We start from the raw sequence: 22821 nt of genomic DNA, 5'->3' as shown, positions 1-22821 counted from the left end.
CCTCACTACTGATTCTACCTGCATGTTAACCTTTAGGGTGTTCTGTGCAAGGCAATTTGCATCTCAAATTGTTAGATTTTCTCCCCATTTAGAAAATAATCTATACATTTATTTCTACTACCACAGTGCATGACGATGCATTTTCCAACGTTGTATTTTATTTGCCATTCTCTGTCTAAGTCTTCTGCAGTCTACTTGTTTCCTCTACAATAGCTATCCCTCCACCAGTCTTTGTATCATCTGCAAACTTGGCAACAAAACCATCTTTTCCATCATCTAAATCACGTATATACAGCATAAAAAGAAGTGGTCCCAACACCGACTTCTGTGGAATACCTCTAGTCACTGGCAGCCAGCCAGACAAAGATCCTTTTATTCCCACTTGCTGCCTCCTACCAACCGTGCCAGTAACTTTCCTGAAATGCCATGGGCTCTTAATGTGGTAATTAGCCTCATGTATGGCACATTGTCAAAGGGTTCTGAAAGTCAAAATATACAACATCCACTGCATCCCTTTATCTATCCTTTGTAATTTCCTCAAAGAATTCCAACAGGTTCATCAGGCAAGATTTTCCCTTAAGGAAACCATGCTGACTTTGTCCTATCTTATACCTACCAAGTACTCCATAACCTCATCCTTAACAACTGACTCCCAACATATTCCCAACCATTGAGGTCAAGCTAACTGGTCTATAATTTCCTTCTGTTGCCTTCCTCCTTCCTCCTTCCATCTTTTCCCTCCTAATAATTCTTTTAGTTGCTCTCTGTGGGGTTTTAAAAATTTTCCAATCCTCTGTCTTCCCATTAATTTTTGCAATGTTGTATGCCCCCTCTTTCGCTTTTACATTAGCTTTGACTTTCCTTGTCAGCTACGGTTGTACTATTTTGCATTTAAGTATTTCTTTTGTTTTAGGAATACATCTACCCTGCACCTTCCTCAATTTTCCTAGAAACTCACTCCATTGCTGCTCTGCTGTCAACCCTGCCAGCATCTCCTTCAAATTTACTTTGGCCACATCCACTTTCATGCCACTGTAATTTTCTTTACTCCACTGAAATACTGCTACATCAGACTTTACTTTCTCCTTATCAAATTTCAAGTTGAACTCAATCAAATTCTGATCACTGCCTCCTAAGGGTTCTTTTACCTTAAGGTCCCTCGTCACATCTAGTTCATAGCATAATACTTAATCCAGTATAGTTGTGTTGGTAAGCTGCAAAATCTCAATGGAAGTGAATTCCGTTGAAAGCTTTTCCATTTATGTTGGCCTCATATTCTCCAGACACATCTGCCCAATGTTGCTGTGGCATCTGATAAAGCAGAACTGACCTTGTGAGTCTTCCTCTTTTCATTCCCAGTAACCCAGGTCATTTCCATTGCTGTTTCACAAAGTTACCTCAACCCTCTGCAATTTGGTGAAGTAGCAACTACTTAAGGAGGTGAAATCTAACATGCTTTGTCCTCCAGTTGTCATTTTCAGACTGATAAAATTGAAAAATGACAGCTGTCTAAAAATTTCAACAATTCAAAAGCCTTCCTTAGAGGTAATGCTAATCAGAAAAGAGTCGTATCTTTTCATTGATAAATTGTATGTATAGACTGTTTGGTATTTGTCTTAACTTCCTTTTTTCCCTCTGTCTATAGTGATGCCCCAGTCAGTGAGCTGTCATTGGAGCTGCTGCTTCTGCAGGTCGTTTTGCCGGCTCTACTGGAACAGGGACACACGCGACAGTGGTTGAAGGGGCTGGTTCGAGCTTGGACAGTCACAGCTGGGTATTTACTGTAAGTGCTTCTTCAGTCTTTTATCCTTTCTAGTTGGCATTGAAGATTATTAGAATCAGAATCAGGTATAATATCATTGGCACAGAAATGTGTCATGAAATATGTTCTTTTATGGCAGTGATATATTGCACTACAATGCAGAAATCTAAATTGCAATGAATATATTTTTAAAATTAAATTGTGCAAAAAGAGAATAAAAAAGGGAAAAAATTGAGGTAGTATGCATATGTCCATTATCTATTCTGAAATCTGATGGCGGAGGGGAAGAAGCTGCTAAAATGTTGAATGTGTGTCATCAGGCTCCTGTCCCACCTTCTTGATGGTAGCAATGAGAAAAGGGCATGTTCTGGGTGACAGGCATCCTTAACGATGGATGCCATGTTTTTAAGGCATCGCCTTTTGAAGGTGTCCTGGATGCTGGCCGACTTCACAACTCTCTGCAGCTTTTTCTGATCCTGTGCAGTCAGCCCTCCATACCAGATGGTGATGCAACCAGTTAGAATGCTCCCCACGGTACTTCTGTAGAAATTAGTGATTGTCTTTGGTAAAATAGTAATTCTCCTCCAACTCCTAATGAAATATAGCCGTTGTCATGCCTTCTTTGTAATTTCATCAGTATGTTGTGCCCAGGATAGACCCTCAGATAATGTTGACATCCAGGAGCTTGGAATTGCCTACCCTTTTCACTACTGATCCCTCAATGAGGACTGGTATGTGTTCCCTTGACTTACCCTTCCTGAAGTCAACAATCAATCTCTTGGTCTTACTAACGTATGCTAGGTTGCTTTTGCGACATCACTCAAGCAGCTGATCAATCTCACTCCTATATGTGTCCTTGTCACCATCTGAAATTCCTAAGTGTGTCATCGGCAAATTTATAGATGGCTTGAGCTGTGCCTAGCCACACAGTTGTAGGTGTAGAGAAGAGTAGAGCAGTGGGCATCCTTGAAGTGCAGTAGTGTTGTTTGTCAGCTACAGGGAGATGTTTTTTCCGATCCACATTGATTATGGTCTCCCAATGAGTAAGTCAACTGACTGAAGAGATGTAGAGAGGATAAACATCTTTTGCTAAGTTCAATAGTATAATTGTTCTGGAATATTTTTTTCAGCATGATAGATTAGATATTTATTTACATTTTATTAAAGCTTTCATTTCTAACTTTGAAAGGAAGAGTACACTAATCCATATTGCCAGTTTACAATGGGTAACATTTTAACAAAAAAGCACATTCATTTTTTGGTAAAATTGTGGGATACATGTATCAAGACACACAATATAATTTAGAAAGCTTACAGTAAAGTTATTGCAGATTTAGCACCAATTCTTGTAATTAATACATTTTTACTTAACATGCTATGTCCCTAAATGTTTCTAAGTTGGGCATTTCAATCTCAAAAGACTGAGAAAAGCTTCAAGGTTGTTCTGGGGAAATTAAGCTCACATTTATGACTGCTTTTAAAAATGTTTTATGATCCAGATTTTGAAATGATCATCTATAACAGAACATAGGATGTGGGAGCAGAATTGGACCATTCATGGCTGATTTACTGTCCCTCTGAACCCCATTCTCCTGCCTTCTCCCTATAACCTTTGACACCCTGATCAATTTCTGCCTTAAATGTACCTAATGTCTTGGGCTGCACTGCCATCTGTAGCAATGAATTCTAGAGATTCACTGCCCTCTGGCAAAAGGAATTTTTCCTCATCCCTGTTCTAAATCTTCCATGACAATCTTCTATCCATGCTGATATCTTTCAGTAATACCATGGGCACTTGTTCAGCAGTCTCATGCTGCTTGTGTGACACTTTGTCAAATGCTCTCTGAAAATCCCAATAAACAACATCCACTGACTGTCCTTTGACCTATACTGCCTGTTATTTTCTCAAAAGAATTCCAACAGATTTGTCAGGCAAGATTTCTCCTTAAGGAAACCTTACTGACTTTGGCCTATTTTGTCATGTGCCTCCAAATATCCCAAAATTTCATCCTTAATAATAGACTCCAACATCTTTCCAACAATTGATGTCAAGCTAACTGCCCTACAATTTACTTTCTTCTGCCTCCCTCCATTCTTAAAGAGTGGATTCATCTTCAAGTCTGAATGAATATACCACCATTGTGACTGACTTCATTAAAACCTGTGTGGGTGAATGTGTACCTATGAGAACATGCCCTACATACTCAAATCAAAAGCTGTAGATAAACCTGGAGATTTGTTGTCAGCTGATGGCTAAATTCTGTGACATTTAAGTCTGGTGATCCAGAACTATACAGGAAGGCCAGGTACGACTTAGTGCTATCTCCAGAGCAAAAGAAGAATTCTGTTTGGGGTTAGAGACAGGATTGGATGCACAACTCTGACAGGGTTGGCAAAACGTAACATCATGAATGGCAATTGTGCTTTACTCCCAGATGAGCTCAATGCCTTTTATACATGGTTTGAAAGAGAGAATAAAGCTACCGTATGAGGATCCCTGCAACATCCATTGACCCTGTGACCTCTGAACGTCAGAACGTTTTTCAAGTGGGTGAACCCTTGCAAGGTGACAGGCCCCGATGGTGTACCTAGTAGGACTCTGAAAACCTGTGCGAACCATCTGGTCGGAAGCTCCCATCTGTTTTCGTCATGGCTATCCCTCGAGGTCGAGGATGATGGTCTTCGTTCTGTTGATCAATTTATGGGCTCTCAAGTGGCGTATGAGGCCCACAGAGAGAAGACGCCTGTGTGTGTATTTGTTTAATGTGTACTTGATGTTGCAGTCCAAGAAGCACACGATACTTCACAAATCAACCAACTAATTCTAATGGCACGCAAACCACGACAGTTGGAGCTGATTTATTGCAGCCTTCATCCGCCTTCACAGCCGTTGAGTTCAAAGTAACTTCATCCACCTGTTCCACTATTGAAGTCTTGGTTGGATTGTTCTTTGTCAGGGACCTCACCCTTGACCTTACCATCGTGGGTGACCCTACCAGGAGCATAGCTCCAGACGGCATCGCTCTCAGGATCTCAGGACCACACAAGCTTCTCCACCATGACAAGGTGACAATCTACAGAGAAGGATTGTCACCCACCTGCTTTAAAAGGGCAAAAAACACACCAGTGCCCAAGATGAGGGCACACACACACACACACACACCAGTGCTCATCGATGGATCAGAAGTGGAAAGATGAGCAATTTCAAGTTCCTGGGTGTCAGCATCTCTGAGGATCTATCTTGGGCCCATCGTATTGATTACAAAGAAGGCACAACAGCACCTATATTTCATTAAGAGTTTGAGGAGATTTGGTATGTCACCAAAAACACTCACAAATTTTAATAGATGTACCACAGAGACCATTCTAATTGGCTGCATCACCATCTGGTGGGGAGGGAGGGGCCACTGCATAGGATTGAAATAAGCTGCAGAAAGTAGCAAAATCAGTTAGCTCCATCATGGACACCAGCATTCAGGACATCTTCAAAGAGTGATGCCTCAAAAAGGCAGCATCCATCATTGTGGACCCATCACCCAGGGTGATCTCATTGCTACTATCAGGGAGTTGTACGAGAGCCTGAAGGCACAAGTTCAACGATTTAGGAACAGCTTCTTCTCTGCCGTGTGGTTTCGGAATGAATATTGAACCTATGAACATTTCCTCACTACTTTTGTTCTCTTTTTACTCTACTTATTTAACTTTTTTAACTTGCTGTAATTTACAGTTTATGTATTTGTAACCCCTGGGTCGCCTCAGGCATTGCTCAAACTCGTTCTAGTCTAGGGGGAGCGGCCTTCGGCCCCGCCAAACTGGGTAATCAGCTGGTGTGGATGCTGTGTGATGTCCCCGCCTCGCCCAAAAAACAGACAGTACACCTTATGCGATTAAATGAGTACAATTTATAAAGATTACTATAACTAAGCGATTACTAACGATACAGTATATATGAATAAGAGAAAAAAAGAAAAGGCGCCAAACTTATCACAGTCCAAACCACTTCGTGCACAACCGTTGGAGCTCAATTACTGAAGTCTTCTGGCCACCATTCGATCCCCTCCGACTTCCTCGACCCGCCTCCTGGGACCCCCACGGTGGTCGACCAGACGCTCCACACTCCTCTGTCTCCGTCTCCTCTCATCACCGAAAACCTTGGGCCGGGGACCGTCGCCCAGCTTCCAGCATCCTGTCCTCTCTCTCTCACTCCATCGCGCCGACTCCCCAAAATCCCCGCCAACAATCAGTTTACAGTCCCAAACAAGCTTCCAGCACTTATCATAACAAAGACGCTAGCATTCCTGCTATTAACACAGGCGCCAGCATTCCTACTTTTAACAAAACAAAGACGCCATTTTGATTACATACACAGTAACAAAGAAAAAGAAACCCCCCCGTTACATGTATTGCAATATACTGCTGCTGCATAACAACAAATTTCACGACATATGGCAATGATGTAAAATCTATTTCTGATTCTGTGGCATTTGCAATTTTCCACTCCTCAAGAACTAGCTATTTTCTAACTAAAGGGGAGAAAAAATTACAAGAAACTTACTTGTAACCTCCACCTATTCTTGTCCAAGCCTGTTGAGCCAAAACCTGACCACTCTTAACACTGTCCACTCACACAGTTGTGTCTCTGCCTACAGCTTACTTCTTTTTATTGGCCCCTGCCGTGTGCCTAGTAGATCTTCATGACTGCTGCCTGCCAAAAAGTCCCAGAAACAAAGCACTCGAGCTCTTTATAAACCACGTGCTGTGTCAGCAATGAACAAAAGGTGTCACCAAACTTAGTTTAGCAAACTAAGTGTCAAAAATAGCAGTATGCTACAAAAATTAATTGTATAAACCTTGTTGCTTTCTCATCTTAATGTCTTGAATGCATTTTCTTCTTGCTAATAGAGATCTACATTCGTATTTGCTTGGCGACCAGGAGGAAAATGAGAACAACGCCAATCAACCCGCAAACAACAATCAGCAGCCTCGTAATAACAACGCAATCCCGATAGTCGGTGAAGGGCTTCATGCAGCCCACCAGGCCATACTGCAACAGGGTGGGCCAGTAGGCTTCCAGCCTTATCGGAAGCCTTTACAGTTTCCTCTTAGGGTAGGTAATATTTTAAAGTTGTTTTCTCAGAATCCAAGTTTAAATTCTTTACTTACAATGGTCGGAAAATATTCCTGTATTTTTGATGCTACAATTTTTTAATGCTTCAAGAACAATTGGGCCCACTAATCCTTGAAAAAGGTTGACTATAACTGCATGACTCATCTATTTCCAAGGCTTATTACGGATATCCCTTGGTTGCTTTAGCCTTTAGAACAATATCTAATTTCATGTATATATTTGATGATTTTGCCTCAACTGCCTTCTGTTGTTGCGTGAATGAAATTGCCGGAGGGAACTACTGGTGGATACAAAGCAGCTTCTTTATTTGACTAAACATACAGCAGGCATCATACCAAGACACTTTCGGTGGAAAGGTCTGCTGGCCCAACGTGGTGCTCGATATTTATTTGCTAAACACAAAGGACAATTCCATATTTACAAATTATAGACAATGCTTTCTTTTGAAGCTAAATACAAACTTCACACCTTCTGATTTGCATCCATCCCACAGATGCCAGCAGCATCTGTAGACTGGGATTCACAGTTTTTAGGAATGCATTGTTCCAAATTAAATCCACAATACATTTTCAAGCAACAGAAGACTGGTAGCCAAAGCCATTTGCTAAATGTAAATAACCTAAACCCAAAAATCAGTCTAACAGTTCCTCTTGGCCCTCCTTAACAAAAATAAATTTGTACCAGGAAAGGCCAACCTAGGAGGATCTACTCAAATAGGGCAGCAAAACTTCGTGGTGGGCTGAGCTCAGGCCTTCCTTCAGCATTTTCAGGAAGACGTGATAGCCCCCCGCTGGATTATCCAACCCGGAATAATCCTCATACGCTCAATATTTATGTCCTGCATAAACCATGGCTGTCTCATCTGTTTTTTGAATCACTGCAATTATCATTCCACAGTTGCTCTCGCCTTCCCCCAGTTGCTGCCTCACTTCCCCTTTAAAAGAGTGATATCTTTCTTCATGGCTGGCGCTCCCGGTGGTTGTCCAGGTACCATCCCGCACCCCCAGGATATCCTGTCCCACATATTCCTCGGGCACTCTGCTTTTACCAACTTGTGTATATCTTTAGGGTGCATCTGGTGAATTTCAACCATTTCCTGAAGCTTGTGCCAGAATTCTGAATTCCCACAGGTGACTTTAAGTGAGGGCAACTCAGACAAAATGCTGTTTCTCCCTGAGTGTGAAGGGCTTATAAATGGTCGTAATCATTGTCAAGGGCTGGCTTGAATCATCAGGATTCTTGACCTGACGTTGTCTGACCTCGATAGGTGCCATCCTGGCAGGTATATCTGGGTAAAACCTCTCCCTGAGATATTTCCACACTAATTCGCACACTTCACAAAATATAAGACAGGTACCAGTTAAAACCGCGAAGTATGTCCTCCACAATCTGCCACTTTTGTACACCTGAACTTATGAGGCCTGCTGTATTCCTTTGCATCACACTTGCAAAACATATACACTAAAATGCAGCTCCCTGAACAAGTATACACACCCCCACTCCGGCATCCCGAACCGTCGGTAACCACCCTTCGCAACTGGTGGCTTCGTCTCACCCAATTAACACGCAAAGTTTCCTCACTTACATAAGTGCACATGCATGCGCGCACGCTAATTTTATATCTACCAGTTCAGCTCTTCGCCTTCGTGATACCTTGTGTTCCTGTGTACCACCGACTCGAACGGATCCAAGTGGGACTGCTATTTTAGAAAATACTCACCCTCTTAGACTGCTAAATTCGCTGGCCACATGATGGGTCATGAAGGTATCCCACTTCTGACACCAAATGTTGTTACGTGAATGAAATCACCGGAGAGAGTTACTGGTAGCTACAAAGCAGCTTCTTTATTCGACAAAACAAGGTACAGCAGTGGTGTCTGTGAACTGGGATTCACAGCTTTTAGGAATGCATTGTTCCAAGTTAAATCTACAATACATTTTCAAGGAACAGAAGACTGGTCGCCAAAGCCATTTGCTAAATGTAAATGACCTAAACCCAAAAATCACTGTAACACCTTATGTGGTGGAAAATACCATAAGTTCACTATTTCCTATTTCCTCATCGAAGTCCTAACTGACCTGTCCTATTTTTTTTAAGCTAAGATTTGCTGGCAGTTCAGGCAGTTTGTGAGTTTGTTCTTGTGCTTAACGTGTCATGTTTTTACCAAGCTAACTTCAATCACTCAAAGGTTATTTTTTATTTCCTTTAGATCCTCTTATTGGTCATCTTCATGTGTCTAACATTGCTGATTGCCAGTCTCATCTGCCTCACACTACCAGGTACATGAAAACCTGCATCTTCTTCTCCCCAACACTTTCAATAAGAATTTGTTGCATAAGTTTTCAGTTTCTTGATTTATGCTGGGTGGATATTAATACACTTGAATAATGCAGCATGTTCAAGCATAGTATTAGTGAGTAATATTAGTGATTGTCTGGGATGTATATTTGATGAAGACAGATTGGAATTAGACTACTCATTTTAAATTCTACTATTTGAAGTGCAATTGGTTAAAGATAAAACCTCACGAGTAAAGAGTATCAACTAAATGTTTTATATTAGTTGAACACAAGATTTCTTTGCCTGGCCAGCCAAACTTCAGTGGCTAGTAGATATTTAAAATAATTAACTTTTCCCTTTCTCAGTATTAATACTAAATAGTAAAAATGATTTTTTTTGGGCATGTGAAATGCAAAATTATAGAGGTGATCATAATGGGGTTACTGGACTGGGTGAATTGAAGTACTAAAATGTTGGACTTCACACTTCAAAGAGAACTTAGATGACTCAGCGTTTATATTAAAACTGAATTTAAAATATTTTTGGGGCCTTTATTTTTAAGGTGTGAGTTGATTTCTTCTTTCTTTTTCTTTCTTTTCAAATCTTTTTATTAATTTTAAGAAAAACGTAAGTGAAATATGAGTACAAAACATTTGAGAGTACACAATTAATAGTTTAAATAAACAATCAGATATGTAATAATCAATATATAAGGCCTCCCAAACTCATAGTATTAATGTAAAGGAATTAAGAAAAAGAGAAAAAAGAAAAAGAAAAAAAAACCCCAAAAAAAACTAAGAGAACTTAAAAAAAAACTAATTAAAAAAAACTAACCAACATGGGCAATTGCATAATGTTAAAGTGAGTTGATTTGATTCTGCTGTATTTTGCATTTTTCAGTGAATCAGTTAGACTCTCATAGTATTATGTATGCAGTTTCAGCAGGTCGTTGGTTGATGTCATTTTGGACTGGGAGTGCCAAAATTCATGAGCTATACACAGCTGCCTGTGGATTATACATCTGCTGGTTAACTATCCGAGCAATTACAGTACTAGCTGCTTGGATGCCACAGGGCCGAGATGTTATTTTTCAGAAACTAAAGGAGTGGTCCCTCATGGTAAGTCATTCAAGTTGCTAAAAATAAGGCAAATTGTATGTGTTTCTGGATAAATATGCAGCTAAGTAATGTTAATTGAGGTGCAATAGAAGACCGTGTTTGTGGATGGATGTGGAGAGAGATCATTCCTTGAATTAACATATTAATTATTAACATGTTAATAATCTTTTTAAAAACTCAGATTTCCATTGTTTACAGTAGGTAAAGTACCAGATAAAAAGATACTGCACAAGATAAGACCATGCATAGTGAGGGGTGATGTACCAGGTAGGGAAGTGTCTGACTAACAGAAAACAAGGTTAGGATAAGTAGGTCATTTTCACATTGGCTATCGGATCAACAGTTTACCATCTATATTAATGACTGGGGTGAAAACATTAAGTTTACAGATTTACTGATGATTCAAATATAGATGATGACATAAAACTGTAAAGACATAGAAGGAATAATTATCAATAAGAAGTGAGTGGCTTTAAAATAATAATGGAGTGTAGGAAAATGACTTTATCCACTTTTGAAGGAAGAACGATGAGGCAGGTTATTTTTTAAATGGAGTGCATTTGGGAAGGAAGATGGTACCCGAGTGTACGAAACAGATGGTTGCCATGTAACTTCATATCTTAAAAATGCAAATACTGAAAATCAGATATAAAACTAGGAAATGCTGGAAACTGATTGTTTCTAATGTTTTCTGAATTTGTTGCAGATGATTAGCATGCTGGTATAATCAGAAATTAGCAAGATTGATGCAATATTGGGCTTTATTGCAAATAGGACAATTTCAGTGTGGCTTTACAGGGTGCTGGTGAGATCTTACCTGGAGTAATTGCTAATAGTTTTGATCTCCAAATTTAAGGAATGATCTTACTTAAGAGACAATCAGAGAAGATTTACAGAATTGAATCCTGTGATGGAGGGGTTGTTGTATAAAGAAAAGTTCCTGTATTCAATAGAGTTTAGACAAATGAGGGGCAATCTTATTTACACATGACATTCTTAGGGAGGTTTAAAAACTGGGTGCTGAGAGGATTGTTTGCTATTTGGGATATCTGGAACCAGGAGGCATAGTTTCAGAGTAGGGTTTACCCATTCTAGACAGGATGAGGAAATACCTCTTTGCAAGTTGATTCTTGGAATTTTCTAACCTCAGAACTGTGAATACAGACAAACTGAATGTGTTCAAGGCAATATTTGTTAAATATTTGAATTACAGGGCTGTGAGGGTTTGGTAGAGAGTGGAGTAGTGGTGTATCACTGTGATTAGATCAATTATAATCTTACTGAGTAACAAAGTAGACACAAGGGTCGTTTGTCCTTACCCCGAGTCCTGCTTCCTCATGTTCTAACGTTTTTCTGCAACTTTTTTCTCCATAGATTGTGAAAACATTAATAGTGGCTTTGTTGTTGGCTGGAATGGTTCCACTCCTTTTAGGACTTTTGTTCGAATTAGTTATCGTAGCTCCCTTGAGAGTACCTCTGGATCAGACACCTCTCTTTTACCCTTGGCAGGTGCGTGACCATCCTTAAATACATTTTTTCAGTCTTTAATGCATAGAAATAGCTCAGCTGACTATGTATCTGTAAAAAAAATATTGATGCAAATCAAATTTAAATAGATTTTCATGGTCAACCAGGATCAAAACTGGAATGGGAGGAGTGTTTCAAAAACTTAAGATAGCCTTCTTGAATTTTCTCTAAACCAGATTCAAGGCTGTTAAGACATTGAATGTTGTGACTTAGCACCTATCACCTGAAATTCTACTTTTTGATATCATGTTTCTATTTGCAATAGGATTGGGCTCTTGGTGTTCTTCATGCAAAAATAATTGCTGCTATAACACTGATGGGACCTCAGTGGTGGCTGAAAACTGTTATTGAACAGGTAAAATTCTTACAAGAATGGATAGGAAATGTAAAGGAGAACACACACAAAATGCTGGTAGAACACAGCAGGCTAGGCAGCATCTATAGGGAGAAGCGATGTCGACGTTTCGGGCCGAGACCCTTCGTCAGGACTTTACACTTTACCTTTACACTGAAGAAATGTAAAGGAGACTGCTATTGTGCTTTCATTATGGGGTATTTCCCAAATCAAGAGTTGCATTTACATTAACTGCATTGAACTGAGCGCATGCATAGAAACAGATGATGAAATAACATTCAAATAAGGCTCATAGCAGTAAGAGGAAAAATAGTGTTTGGTTCTGATAAAAGTATTTTATACTGTATTTGAAATTTTGAAAAGTTTGTAGTTTGCAGTGTTAAAATGGCAGAACCTTTTATTTCTGTTACATGATTTAAGATGGCTATTCATATGTATGTTAAACATTGGTATTTTGTTTTCCCCAATCTGTGCCTTGTGTTTTCTCATATTCAAGTTCTTCCTTATTTGATGATAGATCACACACAAGTTCTGTCAGAATCCACATTATACTGTGCAGTGGAGGCAGATGATAGTGAATTGAATGCTTTTTGATTTTTCATTTTGTTTTTTATATTAACATCAAACTATCAGCACTCCTCTATTGTAACATATACCCTCTTCCACCATTGCCAACTCAACCTGTCACATCATACTTATCTCATCTGGTTGAACAGAGTTGTACTGTTACAAATTATCACCATGCCTGGTTGCATTGATTCAGTAATATATTTTGAAATTGGAGACAACGGCTAGAGAAATGATAATCAGTGTATTACTTACATCTTGAAGTGTAACTTTAACTTTCACTTTCTCTTCAGGTCTATGCAAATGGAATTCGAAACATCGATTTGCATTTTATAATTTGCAAGCTAGCCGCGCCAGTCATTGCCGTGTTACTGTTGTCACTCTGCCTGCCCTATGTCATTGCTGCAGGCATTGTGCCGCTGCTGGGTAGGTACTGAAACGTTTTGTAAGGGTTGTTCATTTTCTCAACAAATGCCAACTTGATTGGCAAAAGCAATTGTTAAGAAGCTGTTCTGGATAGTATGATTTCTGTCTGATCTCTGTATTTACATTCTAAAATTCCAAAACTGAAATTTAGGTAGGGTATCTGTAAATGAAATTCCACCAATAAATTTGAATCATTTTTATGCTCCAAGAACTATGTTAAATGGTGAAGTTTTAACTACCTTGGGCATATTTATTTATTAAGTCTAACCCCCAACAGCAGGAGTTCAAACATTTGAAGTCATTTATGCACTCCTTTTGTAAGTTATTTATGGACTGTCAAACAAGATTTTGTATTATTTATGGACTGTGTTGATGTCGGGATACATCCTTGGATAACACAGATAAGTGTTCTGTGCACTCATCAGTTTGAATTAAACATGAAGTAACATGATTTAATTTCAAAAGGTGAGTGGAAGTCTCCGTGCTGAAGGAATGATGAAAGCCAGCATAAAGAACCTGTGTTTTTAAAATTCTCTTTATTTTGCATCATTCTTTTTAGATATAACTTCAGATTTATTTCTCGCTTGCTTGTTCATGTGGAATTTTCAATATAAATTTTGAACTTGGTTCCTTGTTTCCATTGACTATGCAGGTGTGACCACAGAGATGCAAAATCTAGTCCAGCGTCGAATTTATCCTTTCCTTCTCATGGTGGTGATATTGATGGGAGTCTTGTCCTTTCAAATCCGCCAGTTCAAGCGCCTATATGAGCACATTAAAAATGACAAGTAAGTCTTTCAGTTTGCAACATTATACATTCAAATACGTGAATCATAGATTTAAGCGTCCCTGGTTTAAATCTTGATTAACCTTTTATCTGTGGACTTGAAGCCAACAGAAGTATGCCAATATCTAATGGGCAATTTGTAGAAGGACATGAGTTGTATTAATAAGGATTATAAATATGTACTACAAAAGAGGAAAAACATAGAGTTGAATAATAATTTGTTTTTTGCATTAGCTCTATAAATTATGGCTTTGTTAATGACACCATATAATTTCAAACTTTTTTTGCACAAGTTCCCTTGTATTACATGGTCAAGTTTTACCACTGCTTGGATTTAACTTTAATCTTCGTGAAAATTTTATGTGCATTTTATGATGATGCTTTGTCTTTCATTAAATCTAGGTATCTCGTTGGTCAGCGGCTTGTTAACTATGAGCGAAAGATGGGTAAACAAACAACGTCAACTGCTTCACCTTCTTCTGAAGAGTAGTCGGTGTTGGCTGACTATTTCTTCCTCCTATAAATTCCTACCACAAAACCCGCCAAACTCTCCCCAAACCGAACCTCTTCCTTTTCCCCATTGTTTACGTACAGCAAAAAAGTCCTACAGTCTGTCTGGTAACTGTATATGTGTAAATATAATGAACATTCTGAGCCCCTTTAAAGATAAATGAATGTGCATTGTAAATCTTAAAATATGTATATTAATTTATTAAATGTAGTCATCACTTTATTTGGACTGTTGTCCTACATTTTGGGAGTGACGGTGGCAGAGAGGCAATATAATGAGGTGTTTGGATACTTCATAAACTCACTTTTTTAGAAATGTTCATAATGGCTGATGTTTTAATACAGAATAAAAATAAACTATTAAATGGGAAAAGAAAAACCAACTGCAAATGAATGACAATAATAAGAGCTTTTATTTAATTTTGACAATTTCTGGCAACAGCCATGTATGTTTATCCATACAGTGTAAATATACTTACATAAATCTGTGATCATCCATATTGATGGCAAAGATGGATCATGATGATAACACCATCAAAATGGCCTGAGGCACATACCACAAATAACTGGTGCAACTAATAACACACACAAAATGCTGGTGGAACACAGCAGGCCAGGCAGCATTTATAGGGAGAAGCGCTGTCGACGTTTCGGGCCGAGACCCTTCGTCAGGACGAATGTGCAACTAATGTTTGTGTAGATTTGGCAAAATGTCACATCCTCCATCTGTTCATCCACAGTCACAAAATTAACTCCATTATGTAATTCTAATCTTTTGTGATTTGGAATTTGGGGGACAGGGTTGGTTTTGCACTATCTAAATTAACACATTGACACTCTTATAGTAAAGTTGATATTTTCTGTGCTTAGCTCAGACACTGAAGGATGTCGAGGTTTTCCAACATCTACACAATTCAAAATAACTTTGGAAGCATTCCATTGAATATGTGGTCATGTCCAGCTGTACTGTGTAAATACCCAGTACTGTGGCTATCCAAAATGTTTAGTGAGATCATATTCTAAAGAGATCTTGCTGAGCAGTTATGATCTGGTGATATATATAGATAGATAGGATGCCTGAGACTTTTGAACAGTACAGTATTTGTCAACATGGAGCAGAGAGCAAGTTTGTAAATCTGGATGTTGCAAATGGCACCGTGAAAGGGTTGTGGGACAGGTGGCAGAGGAGGAATGCCAGGGGTGGGGAGTGGCGTAGGTGCAGACACACCCAGCCCTGAGACACCAGGCAAAGTAGTTTGATTCCAAACAATTAGTTAATTGATCATTACAGAATGTCTCCGGTGCTTCCCACTCCTTCCCCTTTTCCCAACCCTGATTTCCCTCTCCCTACCACCTTCCCACCCTCAGTGCACAGTAGAGCCCAATACTAGGATCAGGTTTATCACTCGTGTGTGTCATGATTTTTTGTGGCAGCAGTACAGTGCAATACATAAAATTACTGCAGTACTGTGCAAAAGTCTTGGGCATCCTATACTTTTGCACTGTACTATATAAATTTTCAGTATGAACTTAATTCCTTTTAATGGTTTTAAAGTTCTGTTCTAAATGTAGATGATGAAAATGGGTATATGGCTTAAATTGGATAATAGTTAATGTGGTTTTCCTGGATTTGATTACATCTTATCATGATTTATATCAAAAAATCAGTGCAAAAGTGACAATTATGCAAAAATGAGAAAGACATACAAAACGCTGAAGGAATTCAACAGATCAGGCAACATCTATGGAAGTAATAAACAGTCAACAATTTCAGCCGAAAACCTTCATCAGGACTGCTTTAATGAGCATCTGTGCCTTAAGTTTAATTTCCGCTGGAACACCAGTTGTAGGCATCAGTCAATATTCTAATTCATGTTTGAATTTCATATATTAAGTGTTTTCATTATACACTAAATATATTAATATTTGCCAAGTCAAACACTAATGTATTTGGAATATTGAAAATATTGAAGAAGCTACTATGAATATCAGCTGCAGTTTCCTAGTTTATTAACAAGATATCTTGAGGCATTCAAAGTAGAATTTATACAGTGAGAGAAAGTTCAGTCTTCCACTTTTACAATGTCCTGTATTTAACCTTCAGTGCTCATTCCAAGTGTGTTTGATAAATATTCATTAAGTCTTTTTCTATTTATTTTTCAATAATTTCTCTAATAGAATGATAGCATCAAACAGCCTACCATGATCATGTTGACCATTGTACTTGAATCTCTGTGCACCATCTCCATGCAATCACATCCTTCCTGCGGTGTGCTGGCAATAACTGTACACAGTAGTTCAGGTGTGGCAGGCCAATATTTTATAAAGTTGGAACATGATGCCTTGCTTTTGTAATCTATGCTACAGCTGATGAAGACAAGCATTGCATACACTGTTGCTTTCAGGGATCTATGGGCCTGTGCTGCAGAGATGTGCTCTCAAGCAATGACACCTAGGCCTTACCATTTACCTTGCATGATATGCACCTGATTCTTCTGTCATTTCATTTACCTACTATCAAAGAAAAAATTGAGAGCCAGCTTTGTCACAGGCAGGACAACAGCTGGATCATCAAATTCCATTCTTAAATAGGTAAAGATTACTTATGCCTCATTGATAGAATTTTTCTTATGGTTCATTTGAGTGAATCAAATAAGTTGTCATATTTTCTGAAATATTAAAATGTTTCTAAGTGGCTTTTTAAAATTGTTACTGTTAATGTTCTCCAAGTCTCAAGTTTTGTTAAACAAAATGTTATGGTAATTACAGCAACAAGACTATTTGTTCAAGGTAAACTCTATTGTACGCTACTTTGGCTTTATTAGAAGGTTGACTACACCAGTTTATATCAACTGATCAAAACATGCTGAAAAATGGATGAGAAAAGGAAGTTCTAGTTTGGTAGAGACAATATGTCACTTAATTCATATCTGGAAGACAGAAAATATTGATGACTTCCCATGATTGTGTTAAAGATTCAAGAGTGTTTTAATGTTATTTCCTGTACACAAGTGTAAGGCGAACAAAGTAATTGTCCCTCTGGATCTGATGCAACACCAAAAAAAAAGATTTAAAAAACACAATGATTTATAAAACACAATAAATTTAATACATAAGAAAGCTTGTATACATAGTTTGGTTGTATGTCCATGCAGTGATGCTAGGTAGTACATAAGGTGACTGGTGGGAAATAATAAAGTAGTATTGGAGTTAGTGGGTGGGATTTTGCTGATCAGCCTTACTGCTTAGGGAAAGTACCGGTAACTGTTTTTGAGTCTGGTGGTCTTGGTGAGGATGCTACGTAGCAGCCATGAACAATTTTAAGTGGGATCTTTCATGATACTGAAACTTTTCATGCGTCCCAGTATATGTCCTTGATGGTGGGCAGACTAGTGCCAGAGATGCTTTGGGCAGATTTGACTACCTGTTTTTAGAGTCTTCTTGGCCACCACAGTGTAGTTTCTGTACCATGCAGTGAATCAGCTTTACTGCCCAGCTATTGAGTGATGTAGAAAGTCCACCTCTCCTTCAGCCTCCTCAGCAAGCAAGAGATTTTAGTGAGCTTTCTTGACTGTGCAAAATGTGTTCTGGAATCATGGGAGGTTATGTGTGATACACACTCCCAAGAGTGTGAAGCTGCTTGCAGTTTCCACTGCTGTGCCCCAATGCACAGGGGGTGAGAGTGCTGTGAGTTCTGCTCAAGTTGATAATCATCTTATTTGTCTTGTTGACATTGAGGTAGAGGTCATCTGCCTGGCACCAGGTCTCGAGCTCTTCCACCTCCTCTCAGTAGGCCATCTCATCATTGCTGATGATGAACACTGTCACGTCATGGGTGAACTTGATGTAATTGCCCTGGTGTATGGCTGTGCATTTATGTACAGCAGTGGTCTCAGCACCCAACACTTGGGGGTGGAGGGGCTGTTGAGGATGATAGGGAAGGAGAAACTGTTGTGCATCCTGGATTGACAGTACTTTACTCTGTACCTCTTCCTGGGTTAACAAAGAGCCCACTATCAGCTAGTGTTATTACCCACACTTGAGAATGTAAGAACAGGAAATTAGCATCAGTGAAGATTTCACATCACTTGGAATAGCCCAGAAGCAAAATGTAAAATAGTCAGTAATCTTCAGAACAATTTGTTCAAGATGACAGGTGATAACATTCAGCATCTTCAGAAATGTATATTTTGGGTTCTAGTCAGGCATTTATGAAATTATTCAAAGAAAATTGTGTCTTGCTGCAATTGCAATTAGAATGATAATCTTTCTGAAGATCCATATTCCAATTATGTCTGACATTTATGGGCACTGGGTTTATTATCACTATCTTATGTGAAATGTATTGTTTCATGGAAGCAGTACAGTGCAAAGACACAAGATTACTATAAATCACAAAGCAACGCAATAAAAACAATAAGGATTTGTTCATTGACCGTTCAGAAATCTGGTGGTGGAAGGGAAGAAGCAATTTTTGAGAATGGGTATTCAGATCCATGTATTACCTCTTCCCTGATGGTAGTAACAAGAAGAGGGCATGTCCCTTAGCCTGAGGGTACTTAATTTTGGATTCCACCTTCTTATGGCACTGTCTCTTGAAAATGCCCTCGATTGTGGAGAGGGTTATGCCTGTGATGCAAATAGTCAGAATGCTCTCCACTGTATATCTTCAGAAATTTGGAAAAATCGTTGCAAGCTTACTAAATCTCAAACTCCAAAACGAAGCTGAGCCGCTGACGTGGTTAGGCCCTCCGAGATGTTGACATCCAGCTGCTCACCCTTTCCACCACGGATTCAATGAAGACTCATGCATGTTTTCCTAACTTCTCGTACTGAAGTTCACAATTATGTGGTCTGGTAAAGATGAGTGCGAGTTGCTGTGACATCACTCAACCAGCCGAACTATTTCACTGCTGTGCGCCCTGTCGCTATCTGAGATTTTGCCGACAGTGGTGTCTGTAAGGTTTTAGAGCTATGTTTAGTCACACATTCATGAGTTCAGTTGGATAAGTGCACATCCTTAAGGTGTTCCTGTGTTAATTTCCTGCGAGGAGAGAATGTTTTTACTGATCCCTATGAGTATGTCGCTGTATTTATAGGTCTAGGTTTAGAAGCTTGGTTGTAAATACTGAGAGGTTGGTGGTATTGAACTCCAGACTGTAATTGATAAGCAGCAGCCCAATGTGATTTGCATCAAGTTGCTGTGTGGATACATCACAATGTCATCTTTAATCATACCAAGCTCTGAAAACACCGCAGTAATCAGCACCCTTGCGTCCTTGGTGATGCTGAATTAGCAGTTTTTCTGGTCCCTTAATACACAAACATACCACTGTGTAACATTTGTAAAAAACATTAAAAGTATAACAGACATCAGTCCATGAACTTTGAGTTTAAGAAAAGCTTAGGGAAATGGGAGTCTAGTGAACTTAAAGTGAACATGGGAAATGGACTTTGAGTTTAAAGGTAACATGGAAAACCGAGCCAACTCCTTAACCATCACCACCAACACAATATCTGGAAGGAACTCAGCAGGTCAGGAAGCATCTATGGAGGTAATTCAACGTCGAGATTTTGGCTCAAGACCCTTTCATCAGGACTGGAAAGGAAGGGCAGAAGCCAGAATAAAAAGGTAAGGGAGAGGTAGGAGTTTCAGATGGCAGGTGAATCCAAGTAAAGGGAGGAAGGTGGGTTGGTGGGGCTGCGGAATGAATGGAAATGATGTGTGAAGCTAGGAGATAATAGGCTGAAGAGTCAAGGGGCTGAAGGAATCCCACCCAAGAGACCTTTTGCTTCCACCTATCACCTAGCTTCTCAAGTCATTTTTCATACTCCCCTCCCTGACCCAGGTAATTCAGTGACATTAAACGTGCCCTGGCCGTGTCCCATTGCGGCTGTATTTCAAGGCAACACACAGAATGCTGGAGGAACCCAGCGGGTCAGGCAGCGCCCCGACCTGAATTCCCCCAGCGTTCTGTTTGGATTTCCGACATCTGCAGACTTTGTCGTGTTTGCGACTATATTTCAGCTACTGTACACTGTATACCGCCTCCGACTAATGTCATCCTCGATTGCACCACACTGTTGAATACATGGCCTTCGGTTTGCTTACCTCCAATTCTTTTCAGTTTTTTTTTGTTATTAGACAACATTTGAAATCCAATCTCTTTTATTGCAAGTATGGTTAATGTTAACTAATCCAGTAAGACCACATTTCTCTAGTATATCACCTTGGTATGATTGTTTTTCTACATTTAAGATCAGGTTATAATCAGTGAACTTCGTAATTTAAAAAGATCTGAAGTAATGCGACTGAAATGAAGTTATGCTGGCAGCTTGAATTGTTTTATACCGAACATTACACTAATACTAACCTTCGTTAAATATTCTGGAAAGAATACTGTGTTGAATTGTATTGCACTGAATGTTGTATGATACTCAATGGCTTATTATGCCACGCACTATATTGTACAGAACTGCACTGAAGTGAATAGTACAAAGTTGTGTGCCATCCTGTACTGAATTTAGTTCTGATTTAGTTTGGAAGAGCTGGCCCAGACGTAACGAACATGGTCGTTCTCTGTTTCTATTGTGTTTCAGTCGAAAATGCACTCGAATGCTTGTTTACGGTTTCATTTTACGGTAAACCGCTGTTGGGTTATACATGACGTCAGACGACAAGTCGCCAGCTGGCCAGTGCCCTAGCAACCAGAAAGCGGTGTGACGAGGGTCACCTAGCAACCGCCGACAAGAAACGAGAGTGGACCGGCACTGCCTGTGAAGGCCGTTTATCTTTGCTGAGTTTCACGTAATAGACAGGGGTCGTCAGTTACAACAACGCCGTCATTGCTGTGAGTGTGGTGTCACGGTAACTTCTTGCTGGACCCAGCGGCTGTATCAAGTGCAACAGGAGGCCGAGTTAGAAGGTGAGTCCGTGGAAAACGTGTGTATCAGTTGGGTGCAAAACAAACGGCCGCAACGTTAAATTAAGTGGGTGGGAAAGTGGTTGTAAGAGAGGAGCTGTTGTATTAGTAAAATCAGTGATTGTTTGATAATCAATATTCGCGATATTGGTGTTGCTACCGAAGCCAGCAAGTATTGCCCATTGCTAAATATTCTTTGAAAAGGAGGCGGTGAACCACTCTAGAGTCTCCGCAGTACTTCTGGTGAAAATACATCAAATGATATTGAATGGATTTCTGGACCTAGACTCACTAGCAGTGAAGGAACAACGATACACTTCCAAGTTAGGATGGCGCTCTACTGGAAGAAGGATATCCAGCTGGAGACAAAGGGACTGCAGCTGCTGCAACTCTAGCGCAACGTGTGCCGGTCAGGCAGCATCTACGGAGGAAAATGAACAGTTAATGTTTCAGGCTTCACAGGACTGGAAAGTTAGAAGCTCGGGAGTTCCTCCAGCACTTTGTGTATGCTCCCATGCATGGTGTCATGAGGAATACAGCAGGGAAACAGGTCCTTCAGCCCAACTTGGCCTATTTGCCTCTGCTTGGCCCTGATTCCTCTAAAGCACTTGCAGCCCTTGCTTCTTGGTGGTAGAGCTGTAGGCGTGGAGGGTCCTGCGCAAGAAACTGCAAGGTATATTGTAGTTGTTACATACTCTAGCACAGTGTGTCAGTGGGAGAGAGACTGAATATTTAGCATTGAGCATGGGGTTACTTTGTCCTGGATGGAGGAATGCTTAGGGGAGATTTCAGAGGTAGGTTGTTGACACAGAGTGGTAAGTGCCTGTACGCACTGCCGGAAGTGGTGGCAGAGGCTAATATATTAGGGACATTTAATAGACTCTTGGATTGGCACATGGATGAAGAACAATGGAGGGTTATAGGCTATGTAGTAGGGAATGGTTAGGTTGATCTTGCAGTAGGCTGAAAGGTCAGCACAACATCATGGGCCAAAGGAGCTGTACTGTGCTGTTCTATGTACTGTCAGTGAAATCAGTGGGTGTATTGTTAAAATAGATGAGTGTAATCATAAAGTGAAGGATGGTCAGTGAAGAAACTATGAACAGGTCTGAAACAGCTGGGTGGAATAAATACACAGAATAGTGAAATCAAGATGTATCCATATGGATTGGTGAAATAGCTGGATACAATTGTGAAATCAATTTGTTTATTAGTGAAATGAGTACAACGTGAAATAAATAAATACTCTTAGAAAATTAACACTTCACAGTGAAACAAGAGTTTGAGACTGCACGTTAGGTAGGTGTATAGTGAAATTACTGGGTGTATGAATAGGTGGAAAAATGAAAATAAAGTATACATGTTAGTTAAGCAAGAAGAAGCAACAGCGGAACTAGAGAGCATTTTAATGAAATAATTGAGTATCAGAGCAAAATA

General features: G+C 39.6%; 2 protein-coding genes across 3 annotated transcripts in view; both read left to right on the top strand.

Annotated features, from left to right (window-relative positions):
• Positions 1-14684, top strand: part of marchf6 (membrane-associated ring finger (C3HC4) 6) — a 77442-nt gene extending 62758 nt beyond the window's left edge. For both annotated transcript variants that reach the window (XM_073024085.1, XM_073024084.1), the window contains exons 18-26: positions 1646-1783; positions 6665-6869; positions 9101-9170; positions 10108-10289; positions 11664-11798; positions 12082-12171; positions 13032-13164; positions 13817-13952; positions 14354-14684. In XM_073024085.1, coding sequence (XP_072880186.1) covers positions 1646-1783; positions 6665-6869; positions 9101-9170; positions 10108-10289; positions 11664-11798; positions 12082-12171; positions 13032-13164; positions 13817-13952; positions 14354-14441 — 1177 coding nt within the window. In that variant the 3' untranslated portion in view covers positions 14442-14684. The remainder of the gene's footprint in view (positions 1-1645; positions 1784-6664; positions 6870-9100; positions 9171-10107; positions 10290-11663; positions 11799-12081; positions 12172-13031; positions 13165-13816; positions 13953-14353) is intronic.
• Positions 14685-21169: 6485 nt separating this feature from the next.
• Positions 21170-22821, top strand: part of ropn1l (rhophilin associated tail protein 1-like) — a 95040-nt gene continuing 93388 nt past the window's right edge. Inside the window, exon 1 of the mRNA XM_073024080.1 lies at positions 21170-21387. The gene's annotated coding sequence lies outside the window, so the exon portion shown is untranslated. The remainder of the gene's footprint in view (positions 21388-22821) is intronic.

Source organism: Hemitrygon akajei, chromosome 20 (genome assembly GCF_048418815.1).
Source record: "Hemitrygon akajei chromosome 20, sHemAka1.3, whole genome shotgun sequence".
Lineage (NCBI taxonomy): Eukaryota > Metazoa > Chordata > Chondrichthyes > Myliobatiformes > Dasyatidae > Hemitrygon > Hemitrygon akajei.
Note: the sequence above shows the minus strand (reverse complement) of the source record. Positions and strands in the feature narration are given on the sequence as shown.